Genomic DNA, 18,994 nt, shown 5'->3' with positions numbered 1-18,994 from the left:
GAATTAATCACTAACAGTTCTGCCCATTCCCTCAATCTACCATTTATGAAGACTGTTCTACCATGAATAGTTGACAATGAGTTTTTAAGTCCACCGCATAGAAGTAGTTTATCTAATATTGAATTGAATTCTGACCTCTTTGGATTTATCAACAAGTAGTATTGAATCTGGCTCTAGACGTTGTATTTTGGAGACATCGGATGTCAAATCACATGTAAAATGTACCTGCATGTGTGTAGCCTGATGGGACATTTTAGATATAGAAAGAAACATATGCATAGCGACTAAGATGAAGTAATACAGAGAAAAGGGAGCCTCCGATGTGACTGATGCTAGACTTGGTTGGTGAGGAGGAAGGACAGACAGCGTGGGTCTGAGTCACAGCTCTGCTGCTAGCTGACAGCCAAATCACCTTTCATGGCGGGGGTGCTGGTTACCCCATCTGTGGGGGAGGTGGCGAAAGGAGTGATCACCTGCCAGGCTCTCGTCAAGTTCGGTGAATTGGTAACCCAGGTGTCACACTACCTGTGGGGGGGCGTGCTCTTTGCCCCTCTCTGGGTTAGTGTTGGTTCTTGGATCATTTGAAAGATTTGGTCAAGGAAAATGTGATGCAGAGGGAACTGAAAACAAGGGGGCTTCTGGGATGGAGGGATGTCCGGCCTGGTGGTTTGTAATCCTGCAAGGGGTAATGCAGCATTGCTGTGCTGACAGTGCTCACACGGGCTAGTGGAGGATGACCTCGGCCCATCTGATCAAAGGCCCCGTTTCATTAGCAAGGCCTCGTAGCCTCGTGTCAAGTCAACCTCTAATGCGCTCAGCTCTTGTTGCGTTGTTCAGTTGTGGCTTTTTATAATTTTGTCAATTACATATTAAATAGATTCCAAAACATAAATTATGAGAATAAATTTAATTTCCTCAGCTGTTCACAGGTCCCTCACTTATTTTCTTCACATATGCCTTTTAAACAGATTATTTTTTATTTTGGCGTTGTTCCGTGCGGTTTACATTCAGTTTTCTAGACCTTTCTGCAGTGGTGCGAGCAGGGCAGTTTGCTTCCCTTACACTTAGTCCTGGGAGCTGCTGCAATAGAGCTATTCACAGCTCCTGGAGCCAGTATCCGTCTGGTCCAGCAAGTTCCCTGAGTCTCTCTCTTTGCCTCACAAAGAGGCACACTTTGGTGCAGAGTACTCTCCCCGGGCCTGTGTGCCCTAGTAGTGCCAGCTGCACTGCTGAGATCTACCTCCTGTTTATGGAGAGGTCCACGTCCTCAAGGGCAGGGCCCCTTTGTGTCCATCTTGGTTTCCCCAGTACTGACTGGAAACCCCATCTAGTGTGCTTTTCAGTGGGATTGATAGCATTTAAAAACTCTGCATCTGCTTTAAAAGTTGGAAAACACTAAAAAATTTGGTACCTTTGAAAGTCTAATGTGAAATGGCTGCACTCCTCAGTTCTGTCTGCATGCAGCAGTTACTTATACAGCCTTGAATGAAAAACATGGGTGCCCAAGACAAACTCCTCTGTTTAGTTTTTAATCTGTGTCTTGCCGTAACCTGAGCTCTCTGTGAATTTTTAAACACTATGGATAATTTTGATGCGCAGCCAAGGTTGAGAACTAGTCTCTTGACTAGTAAGTACTCTATAAATGAGGTAGCGTGTGTAAAGCACTTTTGCCAGTGCCTCGCACACAGTTGCTAAGCAAATGTTTGTTTCCTAAAGAAATAAATTATTGGTGTTTCTGTGTGTCTCCCATTCACATGTCCCATAGGCACTGAGTCTGTGCTTTGTGTCAGGAGCTGTGCCAGGTGCACGAGAAGTATTGTGAGCAACGAGATGAAGAGCTTAAATCCTAGGGGCAGTCATGGTAACACAGCACCCTTGTTTTCAGTCCATTTCGGACATGATGGGTTGAGAAGATGTGAGACTAGACGGAGGTGGCGCGTTTCCCTAGGGGGTCTCTGCAACCACCGCCCTCTGGTGGGAGAGCCTCACCATCTCTAAAGTTACAGTGTTCTTCATTTGAATTCATGATTCAAATTCTTCCCATAGAAATCTCCATCTCCTTGGAGTAAGCTATCTTGAACAACTTGGAAAAAAATAAATGCTCTAACTTTGTAAAAATATGTGGTCATTATAGCTTCCTATCTAAAATTAATCTCAGGTGATTAAATGAGTTTACAAACTTAAAAGTGTGAAGTTTCAGGGGAAGATGGTGCCTGCAAACACTGTTATCTTGGCCTATAACCAGGTGGAAAAATAAGGCTCCCCAGTAGTCTCCACAGCCCAGGCCCTGGAGGCTATGGCTACGTCCCTTTGGTGGCAGAAGGGACTTTGCAGACGGGATTAAGTTAAGGACCCACAGCTGGGAAGATTATCTCGTTATAATCACCTTAGGCCCCTAAAGTGGGAGAGGGTGGCAGGAGGCAGAGAGCTGCAGTTCCACCTGCCCTGCAGAGGGAGAAGTGGGCCGTGAGCCAGGAGTGTGGGCGCCCCAGGTGGGAGATGCTTCCCCGGGTCCTCAAAAGTAACACAGACGGGACAACTTCCAACATCATTACAGAGTAAGTCTATGTTGTGTTGCTGAAGTCGCTATATCTGCAGCAATTGGTTACAACTACCCCAGCAGCTGATGCCCTAGTAGATGGAAAGCTCTATCCTTTGCATATGTCTATCTCCCTAATTTCAGTTTCTCTGTTCTTTTTCATAAACATGTAGTATTCAATTAAAAAAATATGAGATTAAAAGAAATAATACCCAGAGTCAAGTGGAAACAGTCAATAGAAACTGAGGCCCTGAAGGTCACAGTAGCCAAGGTCATAGTGTAGCTGTAATAACTGTGGCCAAGGACTTTGTGCAACAGGTGGGCAGGAGCGAGTAGGTGGCAGCCAGCCATGGAATTTATTTTTAAAAAGCCAGTGAAATTGCTGGAAGTGAAAAACTGCAATATCAGAAGAAGCATTATTTCAGTGGACTTACTAGCAGATTGTACACAACAAAGGAAGAGAAGTGTAGGGAAATTAATAAAAATTTCCAAACATGTTCACAAAGAGGAAGAAAAGATAACACAGAGAAAAAGGAACATTGTGCCTGAGATCTGTGAGACGGTAAAAATAACCTAAGGTGGTTTTGGTTGGACTCACAGAGAAGAGAAGAGAGAAACTTTAAGACAGAAGAAATACCAAAGAAATAATACATGAACGTTTTCCAGAATTAATGGGAAATACCATTACACAGAAGCTCAGGGAACCCCCCACAGGATGAATATGAAAAAAACCTTTCAAGTCCCAAATCAGACAGATTGCTAAAAAGGTATTCTGAAGACAATCAGAATTAAAAGGCAAGTTATGAAGAGGAAAACTAGGAAGATAAGTGACTGGCATCTGACCACGCACGGAGAAGGTGGAGATGAACAGTGCCTGGAAGTGAGAATATGGGGTGAAGGTTTCTCACATAAAAGTAAGGGAAGTTTGGACCAGCGGAGGTGCACACAAGAAATGCTAAAAGATTGGCTGAGGGGGGCCTCCTCTGGTGGCACAGCAGTTGAGCGCTGGGCCGCGAAGCTGCCGCAGCCTCTGCAGTGCCGGTTCGATCCCCCGCCACCGGCGAGGGTCCCACATGGCGCGCAGACCTCTCCTGCTGCCCACTGCTCCCCTCAACAGTGTCTTCTGTCTGTCTGCCTGTTCTGTTCCCCACTCTGGCTCTGGTGAATTCTTTCACCCTCCCATGCTTCTGACTGTACCCCGTGCTTGTATAAATAAATAAATAAATCTTTAAAAAAAAAAAAAAAAGATCGGCTGAGGGGAAGTATCACCTGATGGAAAACTCGTTCTAGACAAAGCTATGGACACCTGACCTGACGAAGCAAGTGAGACCATTTACAGAAGTCTTCATGAACCTCTGTTTCTATTTAGATCTCTTTACAAGCTGCACCTGTTGAAAGTAAAAGTCGTCATAATTAACATGCAAATTAGAGCACCCTAACTGCATTATGATAAGTGGCACCAAAAGCATAGTATTTTGCTAAAATTTCTAATTGTTTGTGAAGCATTGAAATATTTCTTGAAGAAAGACTAGTAAGTTAAAGCTGTATGTTGTGACTTCTACAGCAACCTCCAAAAATGGAAAGAGTTGTAACTAAAAAGTAGAGGAGATAAAAATACATTACTGAAACATGTTTCATTCAATTAAAGAATTGGAAGAGCACAGAAGGAGAAATGGAGGAAAACAAGCAGTTTGGAGAATTTGAAGTCAATAGATTGACTTGATTCAAAACATACCAATAATTAATTTAAACAAAAATGGATGGACAACCAATATTTATAAAGCAGATACTTCCAGACTGGATACAAAGCAAAGAACCAACCAAATATTGTTTAGAAGAAATACATTTCAAAAACATAACTCTACAGACATCTTGAAAATAAAAGATTGAAAAAAAGGATACCAAGAAGACAGCAGGCATGCAGGTCTGGTGCAGTAACTTGACGCAATGTAACCTGGAGGCAAGAGAATCACAAGCGATAGTGAGGAATTTCATAATGATAAGTGGGTGGTCTGTCAAAAAGACAAGAAATAATAGCATAACACTAGAGTGAGCGAAAGGAAGAATAAGTAAAACTGAAATAGAGAAAAGATCGCAGTTGTCAGATCACAAAGTTGGATTGGCCCTAACACCAGGACAGGAATATACAAAAGGAGCCTGAAGCATCTTGTTGGACCAGATTGTAAGGACATGCTGGAATGAATGAGTGCGTGAATGCAGGAGTGCATGATTTGCCTATTTGAGAAATGAACGAAGCCATAAAATCAATAATCTACCATGAGAACCTACCGATACCAAGGAAGATCAAATCAGACCTCCAGTTAGCAGAAAAAAGGGAGTAAAACTATACTAGGAGTCAGAGAGATAGAAAACTACCAACAAAGAAAGGGAAAATGCTGGTTCTTTGAACAGATTGTTAAAATCGATAAACTAGTAGTACTGGTCAAGTGTGGAAAAAATGAAATGGAAAATCCAAATACAGTATAAGAAATTAGAGGCACCATCACTGCAAATTCTAATCTAAACAAAGAACATCATCTACAATGAAATACAGGTGTGTTTTACAACTTAGAAAAAGTGAATAATTGAAACAAGGTCACTTATAAAAACATACATAAGAAGGAATAGAAAATGTAGGTAGCTTAGTATCCACTAGCTAAATGGAAAATTCTGTAAAAACCCTTCCCCAAAACAATGGAGGAGGTGAGATGATTTCCCAGCATATTTTTGAAGCTACCATAACTCTTTTTTTTGGTAAAGATCTATTTATTTATGCATACAAGAAATGGGGTACAGACCAGAGGTGTGGGGGGGGTGTAAAAGGATTCACCAGAGACAGAATAGGGAGCAGAACAGGAGGATCTACTGAAATCCACTGCTGAGGGGAGCAGCGGGGAGACAGGAGAGGTCTGCTGCGCCATGTGGGTCACCTCCCTTGCCGGGGATTGAACTCATGCTTCATAGGCTGCGTCTTAACCCCTTGCGCCACCAGGAGGCCCGCCACCATAACTCTTGACACCGAAATCAGAAAAAGACGCACACACACAAAATACGTAAAACTGTAGACCAAGATTTTATCATGATCATAGATGCAAGTTTCTTTACCAAAATATATTGGCAAATCAAATTTACTAATATACACAAAGGGTAATTTTTCGTGATCCAGTGGAGCTTTTCTCAGCAATGCGAGATTTATGTAACATTACATTCAATCAGTGTAATTCATCTCATTAAGTAATAGAGAAAATATATATGATTCTTTCAACAGATGCAGGAAATACTTGATACAATTCAGTATACATTAATGATGAATAACACATAGAAACCTGAGCAAACTGGAAATACCAGGTTGTGTTCTATCTAATTGAATTTTAAATCAAATTTATTTTAAAACACCATGCGGTTAGCGTCACATGTAACTGAACAGCTAGTGCTGCCTCCTAGGGCTGGGCCCTGGACTTGCCTTCTGTTTCGTTCTGAGCCCCGTCAGTGGTTAAGACAGGGAATGACAGGCGAGCAGATTGAAAGCTATCTTTACGCCCAGCTGGTGCGATTATATGGTTGAAAATCCTAAGGGATTCACCAGAAAGCTACTCAAATTAATAAGCCAGTTTCTCAGTTGTATATGATTTCTCCGTCGGTTTAGGAAGCAGGCTTCTCCATACCCTGGCAGTGAACTATCTTGAGATGGTCCTCGGGAGAGACCACAGACAGTAGCGTTGAAAGACCTTTTCAAACAGCTTTATCGACATTTTTCACTTGTTGTAAAATTCATCATTTAAGTTAAAAATGTAATGAATTTTGATAAATGTATGGATTTGAACAATCTTCAGCATAGTCCCTTTTTTTTTTTTTTTTGCTCTAGCTAGTGCTCTCCTCTCTCACAATATACCCCTCTACCCCACCCCAGCAACCCTTTAACTCGTGTTTGTTTTTATATATTTCCCTTTTCTGGACATTTTATGCAAGTATAATTAAAAGATACGATCTTTTATAAGATAAGTAGGAGCGGAATTGCTGGGTCGTATGTTAACTTTACATTTAGCCTTTGAAGGAACTCCCAATTGTTTTTCAAAATTGTTTTACCATTTTAAATTTCCACCAGTGATACATGAGGATTCTTAGAATGACTTCACCCAAATTGTGCAAGACTTCTAGACTGACAGCTCTTAACTAAACATTGCTTATAGGAAGTAAGGAAGGCCGGACTACATGGCGAGGCCTCATGTTCTGGGGTTGAAAGACCCAGTGGTGTTAAGATACCTCTTCTCCTTGAAGTCACCTATAAATTCAGTGTAATTCCAATATACATTCCTGCTTGCTTTCCCCCCCTCTTTTTAAAGAAAATGACAAGGTGGTTCTAAAATACATGGATATTTGGGGTGCCCCGGATAGCCAAAACTATCTTGGTAGAGAAAAACTGGTAATACACTGATTGCCAGATTATAAAGCCACAGGAATCAAGACAGTGTGTGCTGTGAAAGGATAAATAAGAGACGGATAGTTATCCAGAATGGGCCCCCAAAGTTGCTTTTAACACGGCGCTAAAGCAGTTCCGTGGGTGAAGACCAGGCTTTCTAGTGAATCATGCTGTAACAATGAGATTCATGTGTAGGTGGAGAAATTTTTGATTCACCACCATGCACACACCTCTCAAATGTTCACTTGAGATCTTTCATCACCTTAGGTTAAAAGATAAATTTATAAAACTCCTAGAAGAAAATACTGAAGATCACCTCCACGACCTGAGGTAAGCGAACGTTTCTTATGGTGGACACTGAGTAAAATAAGACACCGGACAGTAATTTATGATTTTGACTTCAACACCATTTAAAACATCTTTTAACCAGAGGGCATTATTTAAGAGCAGATTAGCCACAGACGGGGAAACCAGTATTTGCAACACATATCTCTGACGTCCCACCTAACGTAGGGAGAGAAGCCACAGCTCGGTGAGGAAGAAGCAAGTGGCCCCATTTCTATAATGGGCAAAGGCTGTGGCAGGAGCATCACACGGTCAGTGACCCTGTGCTCCGGGCACTGCGGCCCCTCAGAGGGGCCCACTCCCAGGGCTCTGTCCCAGAGCCCTTTGGCTGCCCACCCCCTCGTCAGCCCTGGAGACCCCAGCAACTTCCCATGTTACTCAGCATAACAAACAGGACTTGGCCTTTGGCACAGGCCAGGGAGGAAGGTGTGTGTTTTCTCCTAGACACACCTCTGCCTCCTTCAACTGCCTGGCCCCTTCACCCCTCTGCCCTGCCCTTCAGAACCACAGAAGTGCCCAAAATGAGCCCAGCTTAGGACTTCTGTGAGGGAGTCCCTATGCCTCAGACAGGACCCCCGACTCCGCCCTGTCCCCAAGTCTCGCTCCTCCAGCTCTGATGGGCGAGGGCTCCCTGGGGTCCTGCCCGTCTCCTTCGGCTGCTGGTCTCACGCTCTGTGGCCTCCTCGCCATGACTTCTCATAGAGGCAGGTCAGCGTCGTCCTCCCGTGTGATGTCAGCTTTATGAAGTTAGCAGATTTATTTTTTTTTAATGCAAGAGCTGGGGTACAGGCCAGAAGCACGGGAGGGTGGGAGGATTCCGAGAGACAGAGCGGGGAGCAGAACAGGCAGACGGACAGAAGACACTGCTGAAGGGAGCAGCAGGGAGTCAGGAAAGGTCTACGACGCCATGTGGGTCAGCTCCCTGGCAGGCCGGGAATTGAACCCACGCTGCAGAGGCTGTGAACAGCTTCACAGAGCTGTGCTCGACCCGTTTTGTGCCACCGGGGAGGTCCAACCAGTTTCATTTTTGAAAAAAAAAAAAAAATTTAGCAGAGGAGAAAAAGATCTGTCTGCTTTTCTATCAGTTTAAAATATTATTTCATCCCTGAAAAAAAAGGTACAGGACAAATCTTCAGTTACAATATTACAAATATTTTATGGCATACCTGCTTGCCATCAACCAGTTTCATCAGTGGGACCCACTGTAACTGAAAATTATTTGAATAAGGAGCAGGAATAATTGCCCACACTGTCTTAAAAGCCGCAGTTCCCACTTTTTCCTTTAACCAAATCTTATTTCCAGGCTTAAGGAACATGGTAAAATTAAGTTTTAAAATTTGCTTTTGTTTCCCTCCCCGTCACCCTCGTGATGATGGATGCTCTCCCGAGCCGGACGCGCCCAGCGCGGCACGGCCTGTCACTCTGGGATCAGGCCTTCCATTGCTGTGAGCTGATAGGATCACTGAACCTTTCTTACACAGAGAGAGGGAGATTCTCAGATTCAACTATAAGCTTTATCTGACTTTTTAAATTCAGAATAATTTAATGTTCTAAGTAGTGGCAAATACGCAGTTTTTAATTCCTAAAGAAAATTATTTACCTCCAACTTAAGTGTCTTCTGTTTTCTTGCATTCTCGGTGCAAGACACGTACCCGTCAGACTGCTGAGACCATCCCCATGTTCTAGCTGCTTCTCATGGGCTTGGAGGGTCTGTGTCTTTGCCCTGCAGATAAGTCTGAGCAGCCTTAAAAGCCCTATTTGTCTGGCTGCCCCCCAAAGATGGGGGTTTTCATCACGGGGTTGTGTGGGACTAGAAGCTAAGTGGTTGTGCTGGCTCCCTGGTTGTGCTGGCTCCATGGCCCCAAGGCAGAGAGGGAGGGAGGGAGTGGGCAGGTGCCTCCTGACTGGTGCACGGAAGAGGAGACGCTTCTCTAGATCAAAGAATCACTCTTTGCACTAACAGGCCCTGCTCACGCTCCCTGCACACCAGCCTCCCTGGCCTGTGGTGCTCCCAGCTTTCGGTCTCAAGGTCCCATTGCTACTTGACTGCCTCAAAAATGAGCGAGGGACTCAAAACATTTTAATGAACATGTTTATATCTGTTACTATGTTAATACCATGTTCAGAACTAAAACACACACTTAAAAATATTTAGTAATTACGAAATATGGACAAATCAACTCATTGCATTGCAACCAACTATTTTTATGGCGAGTCGCCATTTTCTAAAGCAGAAAAGTCAGTAAGAGATCGTGGCGTTGCTTGCTATCCCTGCACATCTCGACCGTCTGGCTGGCTCCTGGCATCTGCCCCTGCAGTCATTCTGATGTGCCGTGTTGTTGGGGTTGAGGCAACTGGGACAAGAAGCGCGTTGCTGGAGGAGGGAATCGTGTGGGGAGGCCTTCCCCGGGGTGGCCCTTCTTGGACAGGACCCCAAACTCGCTCCCGCAGTGTCGCTTCTGACCCCTGCCATTGAGCTTTCCATGTTCTCTGGGGTTGAAAAGTCTTCTCTGTCTTCCCGTGAGGGATTTTGTGGCATTACGCAGGGTCGTTTGAGCAGTTTGGGTCCAGCGAGTCAGCGTGGCCCCATGAAGCGGCGACGCCTCTCGTTAGACCTCATCTGTCCCAGCCACGGGCAGCCTCGGGAGTCTCGGGGAGTCCCGGGGAGTCTCAGGGCGCTGGCTTGCTCTCACTTGACAGTGGCAGATGAGGTTTCTAGGTTCCTCGTTTGTGCCCGAGAGCTCGAATGGCGCCCCTGGCACCCGGCGCTGTCGATGTCCTCTCTGAAGGGACAGGTCACTGCAGTTTTGCGAGCCCGTCTGCATGACCGTGGCCGGCCTGCTGTTCACGCCCGTTCACTCTTTCCAGTGAAACCAACGCTCCATGACCAGAGCAGCAGGGCCCGTGGCCAGCGGGGAGTGCCCGGTGCCCCCCGAGCTGCGCAGGGCTCTTATCCCACCACGCGGCCGGTGACGGGCACGCACAGCCCTGTCGGTTCAGCCCATGTTGTCATTTTTACCGCTTCATCGAGGAGGGAATCCTCACTTTGAAATGAAACCAGCTTTCTTTTTTTCAAACTACAAGTACGGTTTCCTCAAGCTACGAGCACAGCGTGGGGCCTTGGCGCGACTCTTCCTGAAGCGCTCGCTGCTTTTCCCGCCACGCTGGCTGCAGAGAAACAACGCACAAAGTCTGAGTATCGTGCAAACTGTGGGCGACACCTGCCGGGCGGCCTCCCAGCGGCCACCACCATGCGCCCAAGCGCGGCTCCAGGGCCCTCGAAGGCGGCTCTGCACTGATGCTCTGGGGGGTCTGAGCCTCCAGTGAGCTGCAGGCTGTCTGGAGCATGAATCCTGTCCTCACCCAGGGGCCTCACACGCCGTGGGCCCTTGGAGGGCAGACCCAGTAGAGCTGCTGCCTGGCGGAGGCAGGCCAAGTGCACCTAGAAGGGGGCTGGGCCACGGGCGCATTCAGAGCCGGCCCTGCTGTCTGGAACTGGCCGGTGAGGAGGCTCAAGAGGAACAGCCGTGCTCAGTCTGAGCACACTGAGGAGACTCAGGAGGAGGAGCGAAGGGAAGTTTCTCCCCTTCTTCTCCCAGACAAGGGGACAGTGGCTCAAGCAGTAGGATAGCCTGCAGGAGGAGGTCCAGGGGACACACGCCAAGGAGAGGCCAGGGCGTGGCAGAGCTGCCCCCAGGTGAGCGGGCAGTGACCTTCACTCTCCGTCCCTGCAGCTTGGACGGCCTGGTTCTGGAACCGCGGGCCCAGCACCTCCCTGCGCCATGTTATCAGATGTCAGGACGAGCTGTTATATAAGCAAGGCTCTCCTGGAAGGCAGCTGCAGGTCTTTAAACCAGCTACCCTAAAGGAGTCTCAGATCTTCCGGTTATCTAGGTTACAGAAAACAAGGGGAGCCCCCCAGATTTCATTGTCAACATACTTTTCCTTTATTCTCCTTTGTCTGTAAAAAATCTTCATGGTCTGTGTAAGGAACAAAGACAGCTGAATAGACAGGGAAAGCTGGACGGGGCCCACCCTGGGGCTGGTGGCTGAGTTTTGAGCGTCACGTGACAAGCCTTCAGTGAATGTTGGCTAAAATATAACTTTTATCATAATGATCACAGATAAGATTTTTTTCTTCAAGGAATGGCCAAAATCAAAGCATAGTAGCTGTGAGCCCAGAACAGAAACAAGATCAAGGATGAGGGCTGGTCAGTGGCGGGGCAGGAGTTCGGGTGTGGCGACTCGGGGTTCCTGTAACTGTTCAGTGACAGGCAAGAAAACACAGCGGGCTAAACACACCGCACCCCTTCAGAGGACCCAAGGGCCACCCCTGCAGCAGAGCCAGTGTCCCCCCGCTGGCACCCGGACCCCACCCAGGCCTCCACCCAGAACGTCTTGGCTGCCATGACGAGGGGAGAAAGGTGAGAGGAGCAGTGTGGGGAGCAGATGTGTTAGGAAGCCCCCCTCCTGGGGGCTCGGGAGAGGAAACCGTAGTCAGATGGGACATCTGAGGTTGAAGCCGGTGGGAAGTGCAAGTTCCGGTAATGACCAGACTGAAGGTGTGACAGGGAGAGGCACAGCTGATGGACAGGGTGTGTCCAGGGAGCCAGTGTCCCCCCGCTGGCACTCGGACCCCACCCAGGCCTGTTTGGAGGGCCAGGCTTAGCGGGAGGGCAGCGGGCCCTGGGTCAGGACCGGCACCAGCACTACAAAGCGCCGGAGGGGTTAGTTCCTGTGAACTTCAAGCAGAAGTTGGAGGAGAGGCCTGAGGTGGAAGGGACAGGGGGTGGGTGTGCTCCTGTGCAGGGTGGGCATCTGGCCCAGGTTTACCCTCCCCTTCAACACCTGTTGCTGGGGGCAGACTTAGCGGGAGCCGAGAACGGGGTTGCAGCACCAAGGTTGCTCCTGGCCCTCCGTTTCCCCCGTGCTGGAAGCTCTTGTCCTCAGTGGATGGAATTAAGATGCTCTGGGAGGGAGGCCTGGGTGGGGGTCCGAGTGCCAGCATGGGGGACGCTCTGGCTCCGCTGCAGGGGTGCCCTTGGGTCCTCCGAGGGGGTGGGGTGTGCTTGGTCTGCTGTGTTTTCTTGCCTGTTATTAACGTTATAAGTTGTATTAATGAAGAGATTTTTAGTGCTTTTTCCCCTTTGCCATACGCTGGGGTTTTAGCTTATCCTTGGGAAGTAGGACACGTCTTTGGTTAATAGACATTTGAGGTGCAGGAAATGAAACGCTGTGAAAGCAATTCAGATGGAACTGACAGGTATGAGAGTGGGGCTCAGCTGCACCCAGCTTCTTGACTTGATGACAGTCTCGCAATAAATAATCAGAAACCGGGAGAAATGATAGAACATGTCAGTTTAGAGTTTTCACTTGTCAAAACTAAGATTGTCTTATCGGCAAACCATTGCTGGGCCAAATTATGCTCTCTTTTATCCTTCTGCTCATTGGAAAACACCCCTCACCCCCGTTCTTTTATGCTGAATTGTGTTAGAGCACTTCATAGACAAACCCCCCGTCTGCACTCACGCTGATTACGGCTCCGCTCACTTAATAAGGAGCGTGGCTTGGTCAGAAGCCGCCACTCCCTGCCTCTGAGTCTTGGTCTCAGGACCTGCCACTTAGAGTTTCCAGTGAACAGTGGGCGCCTAAAGAAAGTTCTTTTCAGTTTTGTAAAGAGGTTACTTTCATTTTGTCTAAGCAATGGACATAAAATACTCAAGGCCCTCGAGGTTTTGTGTGTCTGAGCACCCCTGTGATGTGACTTCTGACCTCGGGAGCGGAGATGAGGCTTCCGTATTTAGCGCTAAGTTTCTGCGAAGCACCAGCCAGGTTACGCTCAGCAGACTGAAGTCGTCGTGACGACATGGGGCCGGATGCAGAGCCGTGGAGAAGGCAGCCCCGCACAGGCCGGCGGGGCACCAGGCCAGGCCTGGGGTATGACAGCACAGCAGGGGGCCCAGACAGACAGACACACAGACAGACAGCTCCGAGGTGCCCGCTCGGAGGCTCAAGTGCAGACTCGGCGTCCTGACCGAGACTTGATGTGATGTTTTCTCAAAACCGTTGTCTCTGAATTTCTGTCGTCACCATGAGAACATGTTCCACTGGAAGTGCTGTTGGTGTTTCCAGGCACAGTCCCGGCCGGGCACCGGCTTCCCTTTGCGGCGGCTTGTTGCGCTGGTCCTTTCAGTGTGAGTTTGCTCTGCCCCTGTCCCCGGAGTCCCTCTTCTTGCCTCCTCAAGGTCCGCGTGCGTCACGCCTGCCGAGGAGCCCAGGGCTCCAGAGCGGGAGGAGGGCCTTGAGTCCAGGGAGGGTGCAGGCGGGCTGGGTGCGCCCTGACCGCGTGGCCCTGTGTGCCTGCAGCCCGACTGCTGTCTCGAGCAGGAGGAGGGTCTCTGAGCCTGGGGGGAGCACGTTACACCTGGCGGCGGCAGCGGAGCCTCAGGAGCAGAGAACCCCGGGAGTGCCCTGTGAGGGGACAGCTGCGAGCCGATGGGTCCCTGAGCTGCTTCTAAGCGCTGCCGCCCTGCACGGGGGCGCCGCCTCCCTCCACCGCCTGGTCCGGAGAAGCCTGGAGATTTAATTTAGATCAGGGGTGCAGGCCCGGGAGAAGCAGCAGAGGAGCGGGGGCTGGGGCTGAGGAGGGCCAGCTGTCAGTTTGAAGACCTTTTTAGAACTCGGTCGTCCTTTACACTCCTTGTGCGTCCTCGGGAAGACGTGAGCCCACCGCCACCGCCGAGAGTGTCCGCTGGGCGGGAAGAGAGCAAGGCCTGCCCTGGACCATGGGGCTCAGCGCAGTGGGCCTCCCCCAGTGGGCTCCGGGGGGCTCCCTGTGTGTCCAGCGGAGAGCTCCAGGCCCCGCGGGGCAGACACCATATTTCGTCAGCCGTGGGGATGTGGCCAAGCGGGGGGACTAGACCAGCCACTGTCTTGCACGTGGAGGCTGCACTTGACGCCGAGAGTGGCCTGCCCAGGCACTGTGGACGCCGTCAGAACTGCCGGTTCTTCGGCCTGTGTCCTGCCTCGCTGTCCCTCTGCCCTGGCTGCCCTGGTCACCCTAGCCTCTGGCCGGCCTTGGCTGCACCCTCCTCCCAGGCCTTGCTCGCTTCAGGAAGCGTCCTGGACACAGCAGTGATGGGGCAGCCCTGGTCCCCGCACCCCATCCTTCAGGTCATGTGGAGGGAGGGTCTGTGGGGGCCAGGAGTGGGGTGGTGAAAATACACTCCCCTGGGGAGCCACCCTACCCTGGGAGGCTAGGAAGGACCTCCAAGGAGGGGTGTTCAGGCTGAAGCCCAAGCCTGGGGGAGAGGTCAGAAGAGCCCCCCCTGGTAGCAGCGGCAGGTGTGCCCCTCACCCGGTCTGAGCAGGAAGGAGGGCAGAGCTCACTCGCCCTGCTGGAGCCACGGAGCTGCCGGTTGTCTCTGGTGCCATTTACCTGAGAAAGGGAAGGTGGACCATGCGTGGCCTCTGCAGTCGACCCCCTGGGCTGTCCTGTCCCCTGAGGTTGTCCTGCTGGCCGAGCATGTCTGACCTGCCAGGTCCTCTCTGTGTGTGTGGGGGGGGGTACGGTGGCCCCTTTCCTCGGGGTGGGGGACCTGACAGCTGCGGGGGCCCTGGTGTCTGGGCCTGAGCTGTTCAGCCGCTGTGCTGGATCACTTTCCATTTTGATTAGAGCGTCTTACTTGATTGCATGAAGTTGGGATAATGAGAATGTTTCCTTCCAGGACAGTCCAAGCTGCGAGAATCAGGAGGACGGTTTCCCGACAAGGGACGCGGGGGTGGGGGCAGGAAGCCTGGGCATGAGTGCCCCCCCCCCAGACACTCAGAAAGGCTGCTGTGGGCTCAGAGTATCTGCTTACAGTTTAGTCTAGACCTTTCACAAGCGTGTCCCTGTGAAAATAGGCCTAATTCACATACGCCGTGTAGATGGAGGCTGGTTTCCTTTGGAGCAGAGTGGCCTGGCACCAGCCCCTGCCCGGGCCGTGTCAGGTGAGGGCAGACCCCGGCAGCCCCCGCCGCTCCTTCAGTTCTTGGTACTGGTGCTGCGTCCCGCCGGGCGGGGGTGATTCCTGACGGGGCCTCAATGGCACCGATGAGGTAGTGACCTCCCTCCTGTGACCGTGTTATGAAGTGGCGTGCCCGCTGCCACACAGCGCCGGACTTCCTGGCAGACAAGGGCCAAAGAGGAAATGAAATCCTGGCTCTATACACGCTCCACGCATTGGGAGGAAGCTGTGGCCTCTCCTTCCCCGGCCTCGGTGCACGGCGCCGAGACTGCCTGCGCCCAGCCCTTCCCCGGGCTCGGTCCTCCAGGAAGGTGTGTCTCTGGGGCAGCTGCTGCCAGGCCCCTGGCCGTGGGGAAGCATCAGACGCCACTGTCCGTGTCAGCCTTGGGCCTAGGGCGCCTGGGGTGATGCTGAGGCCGCTGTGCCCCGTCCCCTCAGCAGGCCCTGCCGTCAGCGCCTGGCCCTCCTCTTCATTGGTTATTTTTCAGTTTTGAGCACTTTGCTGATTGTGATTTCAACTCCCAGCCACGTCATCTTGTCCTGACCGTGTCTTCCTCTTTCTGCTTTCCGTGTTGTTTGTCCGGCGCAGCGGTGCTGACTACTACGACTATGGACACGGGCTCAGCGACGAGGCCTACGATTCCTACGGTGAGTGGCCACGGCCAGGACGGGGGCGCAGCCGCGGGAGCCCCACCGGGGCCTTCACTGGAGGGAGAGTCATAAAGACACTTTGACCGTGAAACAGCATCTTCCTCTCGGCTCATCCGTGCACGCCTAGCTCAGTTAGAAGCCCCTTTAGGATTCCAGGTTAATTTTTAAAGAGGACTAGAGACTGGCAGGAACGTGCATGAAATCAGGGTTGCACTTAGACTCTCTGTTTGGATGCATTGCCATGCGTGTGCCCGTGATCTCGTGTGTGGAGTAGTTCTCCAGGGCCGGGTCCTGAGAGCGGGGTATCCTCGTTGCTCCCCACCAGTAGGGGAAACACCGCAATAGCCACCGAGCGCTAGGGGGACTCTCCCGCTGCCATCCTGGTATTTTAATTCACTTTCAGTCCCCAGTCCTCCAAAAACACTACAGTGGGAGCTGTTCCATGAAGTTCAGCAAAGCACTGAGCAGGGAGGAGAGAGCAGGCTTGCAGACCCCACTCCATGCGGCGGGGCTGGTGGAGACGCGGGGGTCTGTGTGTGCATCTCCATATGTAGGAGACAGGCTGCCCTAGAAGTCTCCGCAGCGGCACTGTAACAGTGGCACGAAGTCCCTGCGCCGAAGGCAGGGACGTCAGTGCAGGCAGCTTCACCTGGCGGGCGGTTCTGACCATCACTGCGCCCACCGCCTGTTGAATCGGGGTCCTGGTTAATGGATGTTGTGACATTTCTGGAACATCACTGAAAAGCCATTTTCCAGTGTTCCTTTTGAAGTGTGTTTTGTTCTATCGCCTGCCCCAAGCCGTGATGACCGCACCTTGGACTTTTTTTTGTTGTTGTTTTTGCTATTTGTAGCGAACACTTAAGAGAAAAAATACCTTGGTTTGCTGAATGCTGTCGACTTAAATGGATGCAAGTTAGCTTGAAGGGATGACGCTGATTGCATGTTTGTATCAAAAGAAGAGGTCATTTGAAGCATTTTTCCTTCACAGCTTTTTAAAATTGGTCTCTTGGACACACATGGCTTTGAAATTGCCCGCTGCTCAGCAAGGAAGTTAACTGTTTGCTGTCAGAGCTGTGGGGTTCGCGGTGGAAGCCCCGAGGTTGAACGGGTGGGATTTAACTTTCGGAGCTAGAGACGGAGACCCCCTGGGGTTCACCAACGCCAGAGGGGGTTCAGCATCACCCTGAGTGGGAGCTGACGGAATCGCCCCGGGGGCTCCTGTGTTCTCAGGTGGTATTGGGGTCCCACCAGGCACAGCTTCCGAAGCTCCCCCCAGGGCCTGGAGGCTGCATGGCCCCCTCCCTGGCGACCTGCCTGTCCCCACTCTGCTCTCCGGTGGCAGCTCCTTGTGCCTTCACGGATGTGTGTCTGTGTTTTCTTTGTTCTTGCTGGTAGAAGAAAGCCAAGTGCCCCTCCTGTGTCATGCCCTGCCCCCCTCACCATGTCCTCGCCTTCAGCAAAGGTGCTTCACTTGGCTCCTTGAGCTTGTGGGCATTTCTGAAGCCAGAGGCCAAAGAAACACCCTCGCCGGGTTGCAAGACGCACCGATCTGTTGTCTTTCCACACTAGCAGCTTCGGCTCCTCAGACAGCCACTTCCCGTTGTGTTTCTAATTCTTTTCAAACAAATTCCCTGGGATTTTGTTTTTAATTTTTTTTTTTCAGTCCATCAGGGATACACGTCTGCAGCGTGACGTCCCCGTGGGTCAGAGCTGAGTGAGGTTTTGAAAGATGATGCCGTGGGCCCGCGCGGTGATCTAACTGTGACTCCTCTTCCCGGTTGCAGGGCAGGAGGACTGGACAAACTCCAGGCACAAGGCGCCCGCCTCCAGGACCTCGAAGGGCGTGTACAGAGACCAGCCCTATGGCAGATACTGATTGTCTGTCTGGTGTGCCATGCCCACCTCCACCCGTCCTGTATACTGTTCAAAGTAATTTTTTTCTATGAACAATCCCTTTTTAAATAAATCAAAATGCTTAAAATCTGAATGGATGGAACTTAAAACTACTTTGTTGAAACATCGAGCTGGGCAGACAAAAAAAGACATGTAAAAATTTTGCTATTTCCCGTCTGTATCTGAAAAAATAGGTCATCAAAAGGAAAAAAAAAATAACTTTGATTAACTAGTGTTAAACAAAAAAATAGGTTTACTAAATATGTTAATCCATCCTTTTAACATAAGCCTCACCTTTCATTTTAAAGGTTTCCATACACTCTAGTTATTTTATCTTTCAGCCATATGCTAGTTTTTTTTTTTTTCTCTTGCCAACCTGCGTAAAAAGGGAAGCCAAGTTCAAGTGCAAATAATGTGGTATTCTTTTGTAATCGAGTCTTGAAATGTTCTGTAGTGTTAAGCAAAGTCTCCTCTTGCTTGATACTAAATAAACTTTTGAAAGAAATTTCGTGTGTGTGAGCTAACAGTTTCATGTTTTTCTTATTTAAAAAGGCCTTTATAAATAGTTGTAAACAGGGAAAGGATTCATTTAACACCGCTTGTCATAAAAGGGTCACACTAAACACTGGACAACTTATTTAAAAAATGGTATAAACTTAAATGTTCCGTTCGACACACTCACCGTAGATTTAAATGCTGCTTAACGAGTCCAATGGGGATCCAGCTGCGTGAGAGGCGCGTTTTAAAACTCCGCAGGACCAAATCTTGTTTAAACACTGCTTTTAAAATAACTTCCTGATTTTCTGAAAAAGATGTGATCAGTTTTCATCTTGTTGAGCGTTTCTTCACTAGTGCAACTTTGGAATTTTTATGAGAATTTTGGTTCCTTAATGAACACCTCGCTCCCTGCTGGAAGCAATAAGCACAAAGCTTTTAAAGACAGTCTGACTTGACTAATTGAGGTCGCACTCGCCAAGGCTGAGGATGTGCAACCCTTAAACGGTCTTCATTGTCAAAGGTAAATAAATCAAATAAGATTTTAATCTCACTTAATTTATCTTAATATAACTAATAAAACCAGGGAGATGCAACTTAGCACGTGTCATTATCCATTTTAGAAAGCTTTAAGATCACCTA

At 49.6% G+C, this 18,994-nt stretch overlaps 1 protein-coding gene across 2 annotated transcripts in view; it reads left to right on the top strand.

Annotated features, from left to right (window-relative positions):
- KHDRBS3 (KH RNA binding domain containing, signal transduction associated 3) overlaps positions 1 to 17,840 on the top strand; it is a gene marked incomplete at both ends in the record, with an annotated part of 120,002 nt that extends 102,162 nt beyond the window's left edge. For both annotated transcript variants that reach the window (XM_084230295.1, XM_084230294.1), the window contains 2 exons: positions 15,903 to 15,961; positions 17,749 to 17,840. In XM_084230295.1, the coding sequence (XP_084086421.1) occupies positions 15,903 to 15,961; positions 17,749 to 17,840 (151 nt within the window). The remainder of the gene's footprint in view (positions 1 to 15,902; positions 15,962 to 17,748) is intronic.
- Between the last annotated feature and the right edge of the window lie 1,154 nt (positions 17,841 to 18,994).

The sequence above is a fragment of the Talpa europaea genome, assembly GCF_964194135.1.
Source record: "Talpa europaea genome assembly, chromosome: 3".
NCBI lineage: Eukaryota > Metazoa > Chordata > Mammalia > Eulipotyphla > Talpidae > Talpa > Talpa europaea.
Note: the sequence above shows the minus strand (reverse complement) of the source record. Positions and strands in the feature narration are given on the sequence as shown.